The following is a 14,773-nucleotide window of genomic DNA, read 5'->3' as shown; positions in this document are numbered from 1 at the left end:
TCCGCGCGTGTGAAAGGACCCTTATACCACTTTAAGCTTCACTTACATATCGGTGTCAGCTTTTCCTTTCCAAGATGTACTGAACTGAAAATGAAAGTTAAAATAACTTCCAGCGCACTGTGTTATGCTAATATGCTGGAAGCAATCTCTTGTAGGGACATTCAAGAGAGCTCTAATGCTGGAATGCAGATGACCCTCAGCGCTGTACACTAGATCAAAAAAATACTGTACACCATTCAGATCACCACTGGGTTTTTTATTTTTTTCAAAACAAAAAAGACCAACATTTTTGAGGAAAGAAAACACGTTTTGTTTGTTTCTTTTATAAAAATGTTCAAATAAATAATCTTTCTTCATAAATTTAGGTCAACGTGTATCCTGCTACATTTTTTGTGTGACAATTACCCAAATCAATATTTATTATATACTCAGTAGTAAAGTAACAGAATCCACAAACTATAGTATACTGTATATACCTGAAAATTGATTAGACCTGAATACTAACACCCAATCTCTATCCTTGAGGCCCGAAAACACCAGGACAGTACAAATAACCCCAAATGACCCATTTATGGAAAGTACAGTCCAAGGTTTTTAGTAAGAGGCATAGCGATTTTTTTGAAGTTCTTAATTTTTGTCTCAATTATTTGGAAATTAAGAAATTAAAAGTAAAAAAACAATCAACATTTTTTTTTTTTTTTTTACATACTGTCACCAGTACAGTACAGTGTTGGGCGATGATCAGGGACAGGATGTAAAAAATAATTAATATTATTTTTTTCGTCTTTGGATTTGTTTTCTTTTTTCTTTCTTTTACGATTTGCTATCCCCACTCAAAGGACTGACGTACAGCTACGAAGGCTCACAGGAATTATAACCTGCCGCAGTATAATGATGGCGGCTGGTTGGCAAGCAGTTAAAGTTTAAGTTCACCTTTGTACAATTCCAGCTCCCCTATGCACCAATATAGCATTTATGTACTTTTTTTGCAAAAATATCAAAGCTTTCCATTAAATCTACAGTCACTTACTTTTCTTGTCCTAATCCATGTTTCCAGACGTTTCCATTTGTAATGTCTTCTTCCTGATCAGACTTTAGGTCGTGACACAGGGAGGAGTTGACCAGCTGATCTTATTAACACACACTCTGCATCATCCACCCTCCCATTCCCAGATTTTTTTAATGAAATGCAATCAATCAGTGATCACCCTTCTCACTAAATACACAATTGGATTGCATAGTGTATATGGCCATCTTTATACAAGTACATAGGAGGAAGTGGACAGAAACACTCAGCTTTCAAGCCCCGTTCTCAACTCTGCATAGCGGGAACTTGCATTCGCAAATGCAGCTTTGGAGCATTAGGGCACATAGGGCAGCCCATCCACCTGAATGGGCTGTCCTACACACAGCAATCGTCCCAAAGAAGAAGAATTTGCCCCTTGTTTTCTCACATTTTTTTTCACATGGCAAAATGTGTGTTTGCTTCTGTGTTTGGTGTGCCGTTAACAATTGATGGCACGGAAAGCGCAGCTAGTAATTATAGGTACATAAACATGGCCATACACTATGCAATCTGATTGTATATTGTGTATTTAGTAAAAAGGGTGATTACTGATTGATTGCATTTCATAAAAAAAATTTGTATCTGGGAAAAAAAGTGTACAAAGGTAAACTTACCCTTTAAAGTGGAACTTTAGTCAGAAAAATAAGTCCTGCTAGATCACTTCACACTGAGCCCCTTATTAGGGATGTACCGATACCGAGCATTTCCCTGAGTACTTGTACTCGGGGAAATGCTCCGATGCTTCACCCGATACCTGGGCAGTCAGGGTGATCGGTGCGGCAGGGGAGTTGCAAGCACTGATCTGCCCCCTTTTCAGCTGCTATAGTTAAAGTTATACAGCGGTGATCGGTGCTTGTAACTCCCCCCAAAGCCGCACTGATCACCGCTGACTGTCCCCGTGCTGTCCCCCTCTGTGCTCCATGCTGTCCCCCTCCATGCTCCGTGCTGTCCCCCTCCGTGCTGTCCTCAGAATGGAATGGAGCTTCTCTCCATTCATATTAGCTGAGGCTGCAGAGAAAGGGACTGGGGAATCTGTGTCCTTAATCCCTTTCTCTGTCTTGAAGGGGAGATGTCAGGGGTATGTTAAGACCCCTGATATCTCACCAAAGACCCCCCAACAGGGCTGATGAAAAAGAAAAAAAATTGCACTAAATAAAAAAAAAAATATTTTAAAAAATAATAAAAATGAAATAAAAAAAACACACTGACAATCCACCCCCCCCCCCATAAAAAAAAAAGAAAGCACGGTAAAAAAAAATACTGCCACTGTCACATGAAATTAAAACAAATATCGGTAATCGGTATCGGCGAGTACTTGAAAAAAAGTATCGGTATTTGTACTCTGTACTTGTACTCGGTCTCAAAAAAGTGGTATCGGGGCAACCCTACCCCATATGCAGTTATAGCTATGTAAAACATTAAAAACAAGTGCCTATACTGTTTAACCACTTCAGCCACAGAAGGATTTGCCCCCTTAATGACCAGGCCATTTTTCGCGATACGGCACTGCATTGCTTTAACTGACAATTGCATGGTCGTGCAACACTGTAAAATAGAGCTTCTCTGTGGTGGTATTTGATCACCTCTGCGGTTTTTATTTTTTGCACTATGAAGAAAAAAAGACCGACAATTTTGGAAAAAAAAAAACAACCAATTATTTTTTACCTTCTGCTATAATACATATCCCAAGAAAATCCCTATTTTTGGTAAAAAAAAAATCGCAATAGGCGTATATTGATTGGTTTGCGCAAAAGTATCCACAAACTATGGGATAGATTTAGGTTAAATTTAGTATTGCAGCCTATTTTTTTGTTTTAAAGTGGTTGTAAAGGCAGAAGGTTTATTATCTTAATTTAACCACTTCAATACCGGGCATTTTCACCCCTTCCTGCCCAGGCCAATTTTCAGCTTTCAGCACTGTCACGCTTTGAATGACAATTGCGTGGACGTGGCTCCCAAACAAAATTGACGTCCCTTCTTCCCCACAAATAGAGCTTTCTTTTGGTTTTATTTGATCATCTCTGCGTTTTTTTGCTATAAACAAAAAAAGAGCAACAATTAAAAAAAAAAAAAAACAATATTTTTTTGCTATAATAAATATCCAATTAAAAAAAAAAAATGTTCTCAGTTTAGGCCGATACGTATTCTACATACTTTTGGTTAAAAAAAAAACGCAATAAGCGTATATTAATTGGTTTGTGCAAAAGGTATAGCGCCTAGAAAATAGGGGATCGTTTTATTTATTTTTATAATTTTTTTTGTTTTACTAGTAATGGCGGTTATCTGCTATTTTTGTTAGGACTGCGATATTGCGGCGGACACATTGAACACTTTTGACACTATTTTGGGACTATTCACATTTATACAGCGAACAGTGCTATAAATATGCAATCATTACTGTATAAATGGACTGACAGGGAAGGGGTTAACACTAGGGGGCGATCAAGGGGTTAATGTGTTCCCTAGGGAGTGATTCTTACTGTGGGGGAGGGGACTGACTGGGGGAGGTGACCGATTGGTGTCCCTATGTACACGGGACACACCATCGGTCTCCTCTGCCTGACAGGATGTAGATTTCTGTGTTTACACACAGAGATCCACGTCCCTGGCTCTGTGACGAGCAATCGCGGGTGCCCGGCGGACATCGTGGCCGCCGGGCACGCACATCGGGTCCCCAGTGATGCGGCGAGTGCGCACGCTCCACACTGGGAATCCCAGGACATCATATGACGGCCGCCCGGAGGGACGATAGGTTCCTGCGGCCGTCATTTGACAATACGCCGGGCAGGAAGCGGTTAAGATAAAAAGCATAGTGTGAAGGATAAACTTCGACCCCCCCTTTTTTTTGTGTTCGCTTAGGCCCCTTTCACATTGAGGAGTTTTTCAGGCGGTACAGCGCTAAAAATAGCGCTGCTATCGCGCCTGAAAAACTCCTTCATTGCAGACTCAATGTGAAAGCCCGAGGGCTTTCACACTGAGGCGATGCGCTGGCGGGAGACAAAAAAATCTCCTGTCAGCAGCATCTTTGGAGCGGTGAGAGGAGCGGCATGTATACCGCTCCTTCACCGCTCCTTCCCATTGAAAACAATGGGAAACCGCGGCAATACCGCCCGCAATGCGCCTCTATAGAGGCGCATTGCGGGCGGTATTAACCCTTTATCGGCCGCTAGCGGGGGTTAATACCGCACCGCTAGCGGCCGAATCCCGCGGCAATCCCGGCGGTATAGCGCCGCTCTTTTTAGCGGCGTTATACCGCCACCGCAGCTCCTGCCTCAGTCTGAAAGGGGCCTTAGTGGGAAGCTGGGATAGGGTGGGTTTTGTACCTGTCTATGAGATAGAGAGAGAGTGAGGATTAGGGGAGGGTTAAAGTGGAAAGATGTATTAAAGTGGGAAGTGATGGGCCAGGGTGAATGTATATTTTGATAAGATGAATGTATATATTTTTTATGTATTTGCCCAGTCGTTACTCTTATGTATAATATGGAAAGAAAAATAAATAAATATATAATTATAAAAAAAAAAAAAAAAAAGCCTTCTGTGTGAGGCAGCCCCCAATACTTACCTGAGCCCCATCTAGATCCAACAATGTGACAGGTGTGTCTCGGCTGATTGGGACTCCCCTCCTCATTGGCTGAGACAGCGGCGCGGCACCATTGGCTCCCGCTGCTGTTAGGTAAAGTCAACCAGCCAGTGAGGAGAGAAAGGAGGCAGTCCGCGGCTCTGTGACTGAATCGACACAGGGAGCTGCAGCTCAACTTTGGGGCCCCCATAGCAAGGTGCTTGCTGTGGGGGAACTCGACAGCAGGGAGGGGCCAGAAGCACAGAAGAGGAACCTGAGAAACAGAGGATCAGAGTTGCTTTGTGCAAAACCACTACACAGAGCAGGTAAGTATAACATGTTTGTTATTTCTTTATCGTACATCACGGGACACAGAGCAGCATAGCCATTACATATGGGTTATATAGTGTACCTTCAGGTGATGGACACTGGCACTCTCCGACAGGAAGTTCCCTCCCTATATAACCCCCACCCATAGTGGGAGTACCTCAGTTTTTTCGCCAGTGTCTTAGGTGTTGGTGCACGTTGAAGGTTGTGCCTGCAGTTTGTCCTTGGGACCAGGGCCAGCCGACCGGATCCGTCCAAGGTGCTTCATAGCCAAAGTGGACGGTACCCGGGCCCCAATTCGTGGATGGGGTTTTGCCTATAATGCCTCTCCTTGGAGGGCTGGACTCTGGGTTCCAGGACTGGGTTTTTTAACCTATGAATACCTGCTGCCAGTAGTGCTGTATAGGTCCAGGTGTGTGGTGTTCCTGACTTGGACCCCGGTCCCTGAAGGTCTATGACCATACCCACGGTGAAGGGGGAAGATTGGGCCTCTTGCATGAGCAATACCCTGCGGCGTGGAAAGGTAAGCGGGGGGCCTACGGAACTTGGTTTGTCAGTGGGCTCCCCACAGGGGACTCTGGGGAAAAGCCTTTTTTATGCCTCTGTGCATGGGCTAAAAGAGAAACCACAAAGTCTGCATGACTGGATGGCTCAAACACCCAGGTATACTGTTCCTCTGGCTGGGCTAATAGACTGCTGCTGCTGCTACAAGGTGTTTAGCTCCATGAAATGTAAAAGGGAGCATGTCAGGTTTAAATTACTTACTTCCTGATGTCTGTGTGTCTCCAGCAGCTCCCGGGCTCCTCTCCCCACATGGATTCTGCTTCCTGCTTCCTGAGAGCGGCGTCGGGAGCGCGCGCGCGCGTGCGCGCGCACTGTTATAGGCGCCGACGCTGCGTGGAGGGGCGGGGGACGCCCAGGGAGTTCCCTCCCCTCTGTACATCAGAGGGAAAAACTCTATTTAGCCTGTCAGTTTGCTGAAGGCTGTGAAGGGACACGGAGCAGCGATGCTGAGCTGAGCAGGATAGGTTTGCCTATGTTATGCTGACACAGTGACACCTAGTGGCCGTTTTTTTGTACACACCTTGCTAAAGAGCTGTTTAAGCTCATATTTTTCTCTGAAAAGCCGGTGTACTAAGTAGCAGTCAGAGTACTTAGTATTTGGTACTCTCTTAGCCCAGCATTAAGGGAAGCAATATTAGGATATGATTAAGCCCTTGGGGCTCAATATTGCTATCTCTTGTTAGGTTTTGGGAAGTTTAGTTTCTGTCTAACATTACCCTAGCCTAAATTTTTTTCCTCATTTATTTAAATGTGTGTTTTTCTCCAGCTATTACAGTTAGTTGTATATTAGCGGAGTATCTCAGATTTGTTATTATGGCTCCTAAGGGTGCAGGGAACGCTAAAAATGCTAAAGGTGTTAAAAAGCCGAAGGGTTCCCCATCGGGCTCGGAGGATATTTCCCAGAATCCACCTGCCCCTACCTCCCCGGAGGATCCGGAGGTTGCTGCCCTGGGTGAGCCATCGGGGTTGCTAGGTGCTATGGCGGGCCCTATTCAACCAACTCCTTCCTATGTCACGGAAGAGATGTTAGCCTCCACCTTGGGTGGATTTGAAAAGAGGATGGCCGCTCTTATTACGGCCTCTTTATCCGGGAAGAAGCGGGCTAGGTCCCCGTCTCCCAGGTTTGAATCTCCTGAGGAAGATGTCCTTTCCACTGAGGAATTGGATGATACAGGAGACCAGGCTGAGGATCATCTGGACCATTTGGGTTCTGAAGATTCTACTATAGAAGAACCTTTTTCAGCTTCTCACGCAGAAAAATTGTGGGTTCAGTCCTTAACGGATATGGTGCGGTCAGCTTTTAAAATGCCTTTGCCTCAGCCTCTGGCCTCCGCTGTGTCCTCATTGGGCTCCCTAAAAGCGCCCCAAGCCAACCTGGTGTTCCCGGTCCATCCTTTGTTAAAGGACCTGATATTTCAGGACTGGGTTAAGCCAGACAGGATTTTTTTGCCTCCTAAAAGGTTCGCAGTTATGTACCCTTTAGAGGAGGAGTTTTCAAAAAAATGGGCTGTCCCCACTGTTGACGCAGCCATATCATGTGTCAATAAAGCTTTAACATGTCCAGTGGACAATATTCACATGTTCAAAGATCCTGTGGATAAAAGGCTTGAGACCTTACTAAAGGCATCCTTTTCCACAGCGGGGGCAGTGGTCCAGCCAGCTGTAGCTGCCATTGGCGTCTGCCAGGCTTTAAAAGACCAGGCCAAGCAGGCCCTAAAGGACCTCCCGGCTCAACAGGCTCAGGACTTAGCCGATCTACCTAGAGCCTTATGTTTCGCGGTAGACGCTATCAAGGATTCAATCCAACAGGCGTCCCGCCTATCCCTGTATTTGGTCCACATGAGAAGATTACTTTGGTTAAAGAACTGGTCTGCAGAAACCCCCTGCAAAAAACTCCTTACAGGATTCTCCTTTCAAGGAGAGAGATTGTTTGGAGAAGATCTTGACAAATATATTCAAAAGATCTCTAGTGGTAAGAGCACCCTTTTGCCGGTTAAGAAAAGGTTCCGAGGTCCCTCTTTTAAGCGCCCAACCTCTCCAGTTCCAGGGCCCTCATTCTCTAGGCAGTATCGACGGCCTCCTGGACGCGCAGCTGCAAACAGGCCCCAGGGGCAAGCTGCAGGGAACAAGAGACCGTGGAACCGTAAGCCGGTTAAGGCTGCCCCTAAGGCAGCCTTGTGAAGGGGCGCCCCCACTCTCTCGAGTGGGGGGAAGACTCCGGTTGTTCTCGGAGTTGTGGGGGGCCCAAGTTACCGACCAATGGGTTCTGTCCTCAGTAACTCAGGGGTACAAGCTGGAGTTTCGGGAGTTCCCCCCTCCTCACTTTCAAATGTCAAGACTTCCAGGCGACCCTCAGAGACAGGCATCGCTTCTGTCCGCCCTAGAGCGACTCCTATCTCAAGGAGTGATTATGGAAGTACCAGCAGGGGAGCAAGGACAAGGGTTTTACTCAAACCTCTTCGTTGTCCCGAAGCCAAACGGCGACGTCAGGCCTATTCTGGACCTAAAGTTATTAAACCGCTTTTTAAGAGTCCGGTCTTTTCGAATGGAGTCCATTCGTTCGGTGGTGGCCGCCCTCCAAGGAAAGGAGTTCTTGGCCTCCATCGATATAAAGGACGCATACCTGCACGTTCCGATTTTCCCAGGCCATTACAGGTATCTGCGTTTTGCCCTAAACTATCGGCATTATCAGTTCGTGGCTCTTCCGTTCGGACTAGCCACGGCCCCTCGGGTTTTTACGAAGATCCTGGCCCCCGTATTAGCCATCCTAAGGGAACAGGGCATTCTGATCATGGCCTACCTAGACGATCTTCTGGTAGTCGACCACTCAGCGGCCGGTCTAAATCGGGCAGTGTTGCTAGCAGTAAACTGCCTAGAGTCCCTGGGTTGGGTTCTAAACCGGGACAAATCGGCTTTACAGCCCACAAGAAGGTTGGAGTATCTAGGTCTGATTTTAGATACAAGACAACAACGGATCTTCCTGCCCCAGTCCAGAGTGGACTCGATAAGGGAGTTAATCCACATAGTCCTAAGCAGCACAAGGCCATCTATACGCCTCTGCATGCGCCTGTTGGGAAAGCTAGTGGCCACCTTCGAGGCAGTGCCCTATGCCCAGATCCATTCTCGGAGGCTACAGAGAGCAATTCTCGCGGCCTGGGACAAAAGACTCCAGGCCTTGGATCTTCCCATTTCCCTTCCCTATGCGGTAAGGCAGAGCCTGTGTTGGTGGCTAGTCACAAAAAATCTTCTGAAAGGAAGATCGTTCAATCCCCCCTCATGGAGGATAGTAACCACGGACGCCAGCCTATCAGGTTGGGGTGCAGTCCTAGACGATTTAACCCTACAGGGGAAATGGTCAAGGGCAGAATCAGCCCTACCCATAAATGTCTTAGAGATCCGAGCAGCTCGGTTGGCTCTTTTGGGCTGGACGGAGGTTCTGCAGGGCTCCCCAGTAAGGGTACAATCCGACAATGCCACTGCCGTAGCTTATATAAACCACCAGGGTGGCACCAGGAGTCAGGCAGCCCAAAGGGAGGTAGATCGGATCTTTTCATGGGCAGAAGCCCATGTCCCCTGCATCTCAGCTATCTTTATCCCCGGGGTGGACAATTGGCAAGCGGACTTCCTCAGCCGCCAACAGATGTCCCCAGGGGAGTGGTCCCTCCATCCCGAAGTGTTCCAGGTCATTTGCCGGAAGTGGGGTACTCCGGAGGTGGACATAATGGCGTCCAGATTCAATGCCAAAGTAGCAAACTTTGTCTCTCGAACGAGGGATCCATTGGCCTGCGGGACAGATGCCTTGGTGTGTCCTTGGCATCAGTTTGCGCTAATCTATGCCTTCCCTCCAATACGGATGCTACCCCGTCTTCTTCACAGAATTCAAAGGGAACGCAAGCCAGCGATTCTAGTGGCCCCAGCGTGGCCCCGAAGACCTTGGTACTCCTTGATAAAAAGGATGACCGTAGAGGAGCCTTGGGTCCTCCCTCTACGTCCGGACCTCCTCTCACAAGGGCCATTCTACCACCCTGCCTTACAGGCCCTAAATTTAACGGCCTGGCGGCTGAGTCCCTGATTCTCAGAAACAGAGGCCTTTCAGGGCAGGTCGTTTCTACCCTTATAAACGCAAGAAAACCAGTTTCCAGGTTAATATACTATAGGGTGTGGAAGGCCTATATTACCTGGTGTGAAACCAGGAAATGGGATCCCCGCAAATATACTATTGGGAGAATCCTGGAGTTTTTACAGTTGGGAGTGGAAAAAGGTTTGGCGGTCGGCACAATCAAGGGGCAGGTGTCTGCCTTGTCGGTCTTCTTCCAGAGATCGTTGGCTGCCCATTCCTTAATGAAATCCTTTTTACAAGGTGTTATTCGGGTGAATCCCCCGATTAAAGCTCCCCTGTATCCTTGGGATCTAAATTTGGTTCTATCGGCCTTGCAAAGGCAGCCCTTTGAGCCCTTGTCCGTGATTCCTTTGGTCCTTTTGACTAGGAAACTAGTGTTTCTGGTGGCCATGGCATCCGCCAGAAGGGTGTCGGAGTTGGCAGCCTTGTCATGTAAGGCACCTTATTTATTATTGCATAAGGACAGGGTCGTTTTGCGGCCGCTTCCGTCCTTCCTGCCTAAGGTGGTATCAAATTTTCACCTTAATCAAGATGTGATTCTTCCATCATTTTTTCCAAAGCCTTCTTCTAAGGAAGAGAGGTTACTACATTCCTTGGATGTAGTTAGAGCTGTAAAGATTTACTTGGAAGCTACAGCCCAGATTCGTAAGACGGACGTCTTATTCATTCTGCCGGAAGGGCCCAAGAAGGGCCAGGCAGCGTCTAAGGCCACTATTGCTAAGTGGATTAGGCAGACGATTATTCAGGCCTATGGCCTGAAGGGGAAGAGTCCACCCTTATCGGTTAAGGCTCATTCCACTAGAGCTATAAGTGCCTCTTGGGCAGCGTATCACCAGGTCCCTATGGCTCAGGTCTGCAGGGCAGCAACCTGGTCATCTGTCCACACATTTGCAAAATTTTATCAAATGGACGTTAGGAGGAACGCTGATTCAGCCTTTGGGCAGGCGGTACTGCGGGCCGCAGTTTAATCTCCTCTTGTCCGGTGGCACCTCTTGTTTGGTTTTTTCTGGTTGTCTCCCTCCCCTCATGGAGCATTGCTTGGGGACATCCCATATGTAATGGCTATGCTGCTCTGTGTCCCGTGATGTACGATAAAGAAAAAGGGATTTTTATTAACAGCTTACCTGTAAAATCCTTTTCTTGTAGTACATCACGGGACACAGAGCTCCCACCCCTCTTATGGGGAATTTTGGGATGCATATTGCTTGCTACAAAACTGAGGTACTCCCACTATGGGTGGGGGTTATATAGGGAGGGAACTTCCTGTCGGAGAGTGCCAGTGTCCATCACCTGAAGGTACACTATATAACCCATATGTAATGGCTATGCTGCTCTGTGTCCCGTGATGTACTACAAGAAAAGGATTTTACAGGTAAGCTGTTAATAAAAATCCCTTTTTTTTACTAAAAAAACAAGACTTTAGTATCGCTTTAAGGTGAATGTTGATGGAATAGAAACCAATGGCTGGAGTTGGGCTAAAAACTCAAAATATAGAATTACTGAAAAAACAAAATGCTTTCCCTCTAATGTTAAATTGAATAAAGTATTTGCAGCAGATAGAAAATGTTAAAGCAATTTCTATTATCAAAGTTCCGTTGTGTTGTGATTGGACAAAGTTTTCTGTATAATTATTATTACTGTCTTTCAGGCCCCATTAATGAAGAGAACTTCTTTGAATGGGAAGCTCTAATCATGTGAGTAATTCATAACATCCACTGTATTATTACCCAGAACAGTAAGACTATTGTACGCTTCATTCCCCTGTGAAGGCAGCAGGACTTAAGTGGATACATTCTTTGTCTTGAAATAATCCCTATAGACTTTCATTTCCAGCACCATGCCTGTAATTTGCAGGCCACATTCTGCTAGCAGACCGTACCTACATACCTAAAGGAGAGTATTATTAGTTGTTGGCGATGTCAGCAGTGGAAGGATTGGCGGTTATGTTCGGCTCTCACCTGCTTGTCTGAAGCTTGTAAAAATGATATTTATGCTTTTTTTACTCCCTCACTCCCATACTTAGGAATTCCCCTTTGCTGGAATCTCATGTTGATCTTTCACTACTGGTTTCACGCCAACGTCTGTATAATCCTGCAGGGTGGGGAATAAAAACATTTCTAATATCTTGAATAACAATCATTTTATTAGTGGCATCTATTGTATCCTCCACATTTAGCAAGCAATTGTTTGTGCTAACTGGTATTGTTACTAATTTGCCTGCAAGGAAAAAATCAATTTTCTTGTATATTAGTCTTCTCAAATCCATTAAGATCTTTCGGCTGTGATCTTAAATGTATTACTAAAAGGAACAATTTATTTATTGTGTAGATTACACCTAAACATAGATGAACACATTATGATGAGCGTAGATTTGTCTCAATCTGTAGAGATTCATGAATACAGATTGCTTAATTTCAGGAAATGCATTAAAGGGGTTGTAAAGGTATTTTTTTTTGTTCCCTAAATAGCTTTCTTTACCTTAGTGCGGTCCTCCTTCACTTACCTCATCCTTCAATTTTGCTTTTAAACCATTCACGCCGAGCGTACGCATATATGCGTCCTCGGCTTTGGGGGGTTATAACGGGATGATGCCTGCAGCTGCAGGCATCATCCCGGGAACCGTTGTTTAGAGCCGGCGATTGGCTATCCAGGCATAACAACCGATGCGGCTAAAAGCCACTCGGTTGTTATGCCGGAGGAGCGGGAGGGGACATCCCCTCCTTCCGCCGCCTCTCACCGCTCTGACCGGGCCTCCTGTCCCACCGGGAGACCCGATCCTCCATCCGGCACCTCCAGTGTCCAGGCGCAGACTAAGGCTAAGCCGTAAACGGCTTTGACTCAGCCTCCGCAATGGAAACACGGAAGCGACGTCATGACGTCACTTCCGGGTTTCTCGGCTGCCAATGGCGCCGGATTTAAAAAAGTACACAGTATTCAGAATCGCCATTTTTGGCGATCTGAATACTTTGAAGTGCAAAGGAGGGATACAACCCTTTTACAACCCCTTTAAAGGTTCAGCTTTATAAAAGAAAAGAAAACGTGTTTTAATTACCTGCTCTGTGCAATTGTTTTGTACAGAGCAGCCCTGATCCTCCTCTTCTTGGGTCCCCTGCCAGCGCTCCTGGCTTTTCCCCCTTGACCAGTGCCCCCAATAGCAAGCCACTTACTAATGGGGCACTGGTGAATGCTTGCTCCTGAGCCCTGCACTATGCGTGCATAAGTCACATAGAGACGTGGGTGGCTCAGCCCCGCCCCCTGCTCTCTCCTTATTGGCTCACTGGCTGTGATTGACAAAAAGGAAAGAAACACAGTTTTTTTTAGCCGCTTATAAAGTGTTAGCTGGAGTTTGGCTTCAGTTTGTTAGTGTATTTAAATCTGCTAGTCCATCTAACACTCCCTTCCCCCTGACTGACAATACTGCTGTCCAAAGGTACCCCTGTACTCGTTCATCCAGAGTGAGGGCACTGTAATACAGTAGGTGTGTTACTGGCCATATTACCAGGGGAACAAGGAATAAAGCATTAAAGTGATTCAGTCATCACATCTAATGATTGGTAAGCGGCAATATATAATATTTTTGAAGCCGAAGCAAGTGTAAATGAGCCCTAAGGGCTAGTTTACACTTGCTTCAAAACATGGCTTCAGACACACTTTGTTAAAGCTCTCTGAACGCCAGTCAAAGCTCCTGTCACTAAATAAAATGGTTAGCTTACAGTCCTGTTTACATCTTGCTTTTGCTTGGGGCTTCGATGAGACTAAGGTGGGGCTTTGGTGGGGCTTCGATGAGGCTTTGGTGGAGCTTCGATGAGGCTTTGGTGGAGCTTCGATGAGGCTTTGGTGAAGTTTCGATGAGGCTTTGGTGAAGTTTCGATGAGGCTTCGTGGGGTTTCGGTGGGGCTTCAAGCGAGCTTTGCCATAGACTTCTATGGAGGCTTTGAAAATGCTAAAGCTACATGGGGTATAATTTTAGAAGCAAACCCTGCTTCCTCAGGGGAATGGCTCAGCCACAGGGTTTTACCACCCCTCAATCACAAGTTTTAAAGTGAAAGTTAAGTTCAGCTTTAACCACCTGACGACCACTAACAGTAAATATACTGTGAGCGAATGGCAGGTGCAAACTCAGTGGTGATTAAATGGCACCAAAAGAAAGCTCTATTTGTGTGAAAAAAATTATATAAACTTCATTTGCGTACAGTGTTGCATGACCGCGTAGTTACCAGTCAAAATCGTACAGTGCTCAATAACAAAATATGCCCTTGCTGAGGTCAAGTGGTTAAACTAAACTGCAGTTTCTACAGTGTTAGATACGGTTCCACTGGAAATTTACATGCTAATACCAGTCTAATTTTTAGATTGTGTTTAATGTATGGTGTTTGATTTAGTCTAGCATATGTTAATTATTATTATACAGGATTTATATAGCGCCAACTGTTTCCGCAGCACTTTTAATGTGTTCTTTGGTGTACAGTATGGCAGCATCCTGTTTAGTACTACTATGTTCTTCATTCATTTAGACCCTCAAGAGCAGACAAGGATCATGGTAGATATTTGACAGTTTTTCATGTGATGTCTCTGTCCACTTGAAAGGATTGCCCCAGCTCTTCCAAACAGCTGCCACCCGCTTATATGACGTGTATCATTTAAGACATGCCTTGCAGGCAGATAGTTCAATTATAGCCTCACACACCCTGACTATTAGAGGAGCGCCGTGACCTTGCCATTAGAGCATGCTTTGATTTCCTGTGCTGTGTTGTTTTGTTTTTTCTACCCCTCCTCTGAAAAAAAAAAAAAATGGCAAGTATCAGGATAAAGTCTTTGAAGTGTATATTTTTTAACAGAAACTCCAAGGTGCTTTATTAGGGAAAAAAACATCCTATGCACTTGTATAGGAAACTGGACTGTACCATCAATGAGTTTCTGACATGAAAGATACACTTAATTCACCAAACATTCAGTTCACACCTGGAGATTAGGATTCTTGAAACAAATTCCTAGAATTTTGATCAGGGAAGATCTTTTGATTTAAAGTATAATTGTTTTCCATTAAATCATTTTTTTCTATGAATGGAAATTGAGAAAAAAGATGTGTGTGTGTTTGTATATATATTAGGGCTGCAATTAACGATTATTTCTTTCT

The 14,773-nt window shown here is 45.5% G+C and overlaps 1 protein-coding gene across 1 annotated transcript in view; it reads left to right on the top strand.

The window, feature by feature from the left end:
* UBE2G2 (ubiquitin conjugating enzyme E2 G2) overlaps nt 1-14,773 on the top strand; it is a 96,042-nt gene that overhangs the window by 45,625 nt on the left and 35,644 nt on the right. Inside the window, exon 3 of the mRNA XM_040357417.1 lies at nt 11,285-11,330. Coding sequence (XP_040213351.1) covers nt 11,285-11,330 — 46 coding nt within the window. The remainder of the gene's footprint in view (nt 1-11,284; nt 11,331-14,773) is intronic.

This window comes from Rana temporaria, chromosome 6 (assembly GCF_905171775.1).
Source record: "Rana temporaria chromosome 6, aRanTem1.1, whole genome shotgun sequence".
In the NCBI taxonomy this organism is placed as follows: Eukaryota; Metazoa; Chordata; class Amphibia; order Anura; family Ranidae; genus Rana; species Rana temporaria.
Note: the sequence above shows the minus strand (reverse complement) of the source record. Positions and strands in the feature narration are given on the sequence as shown.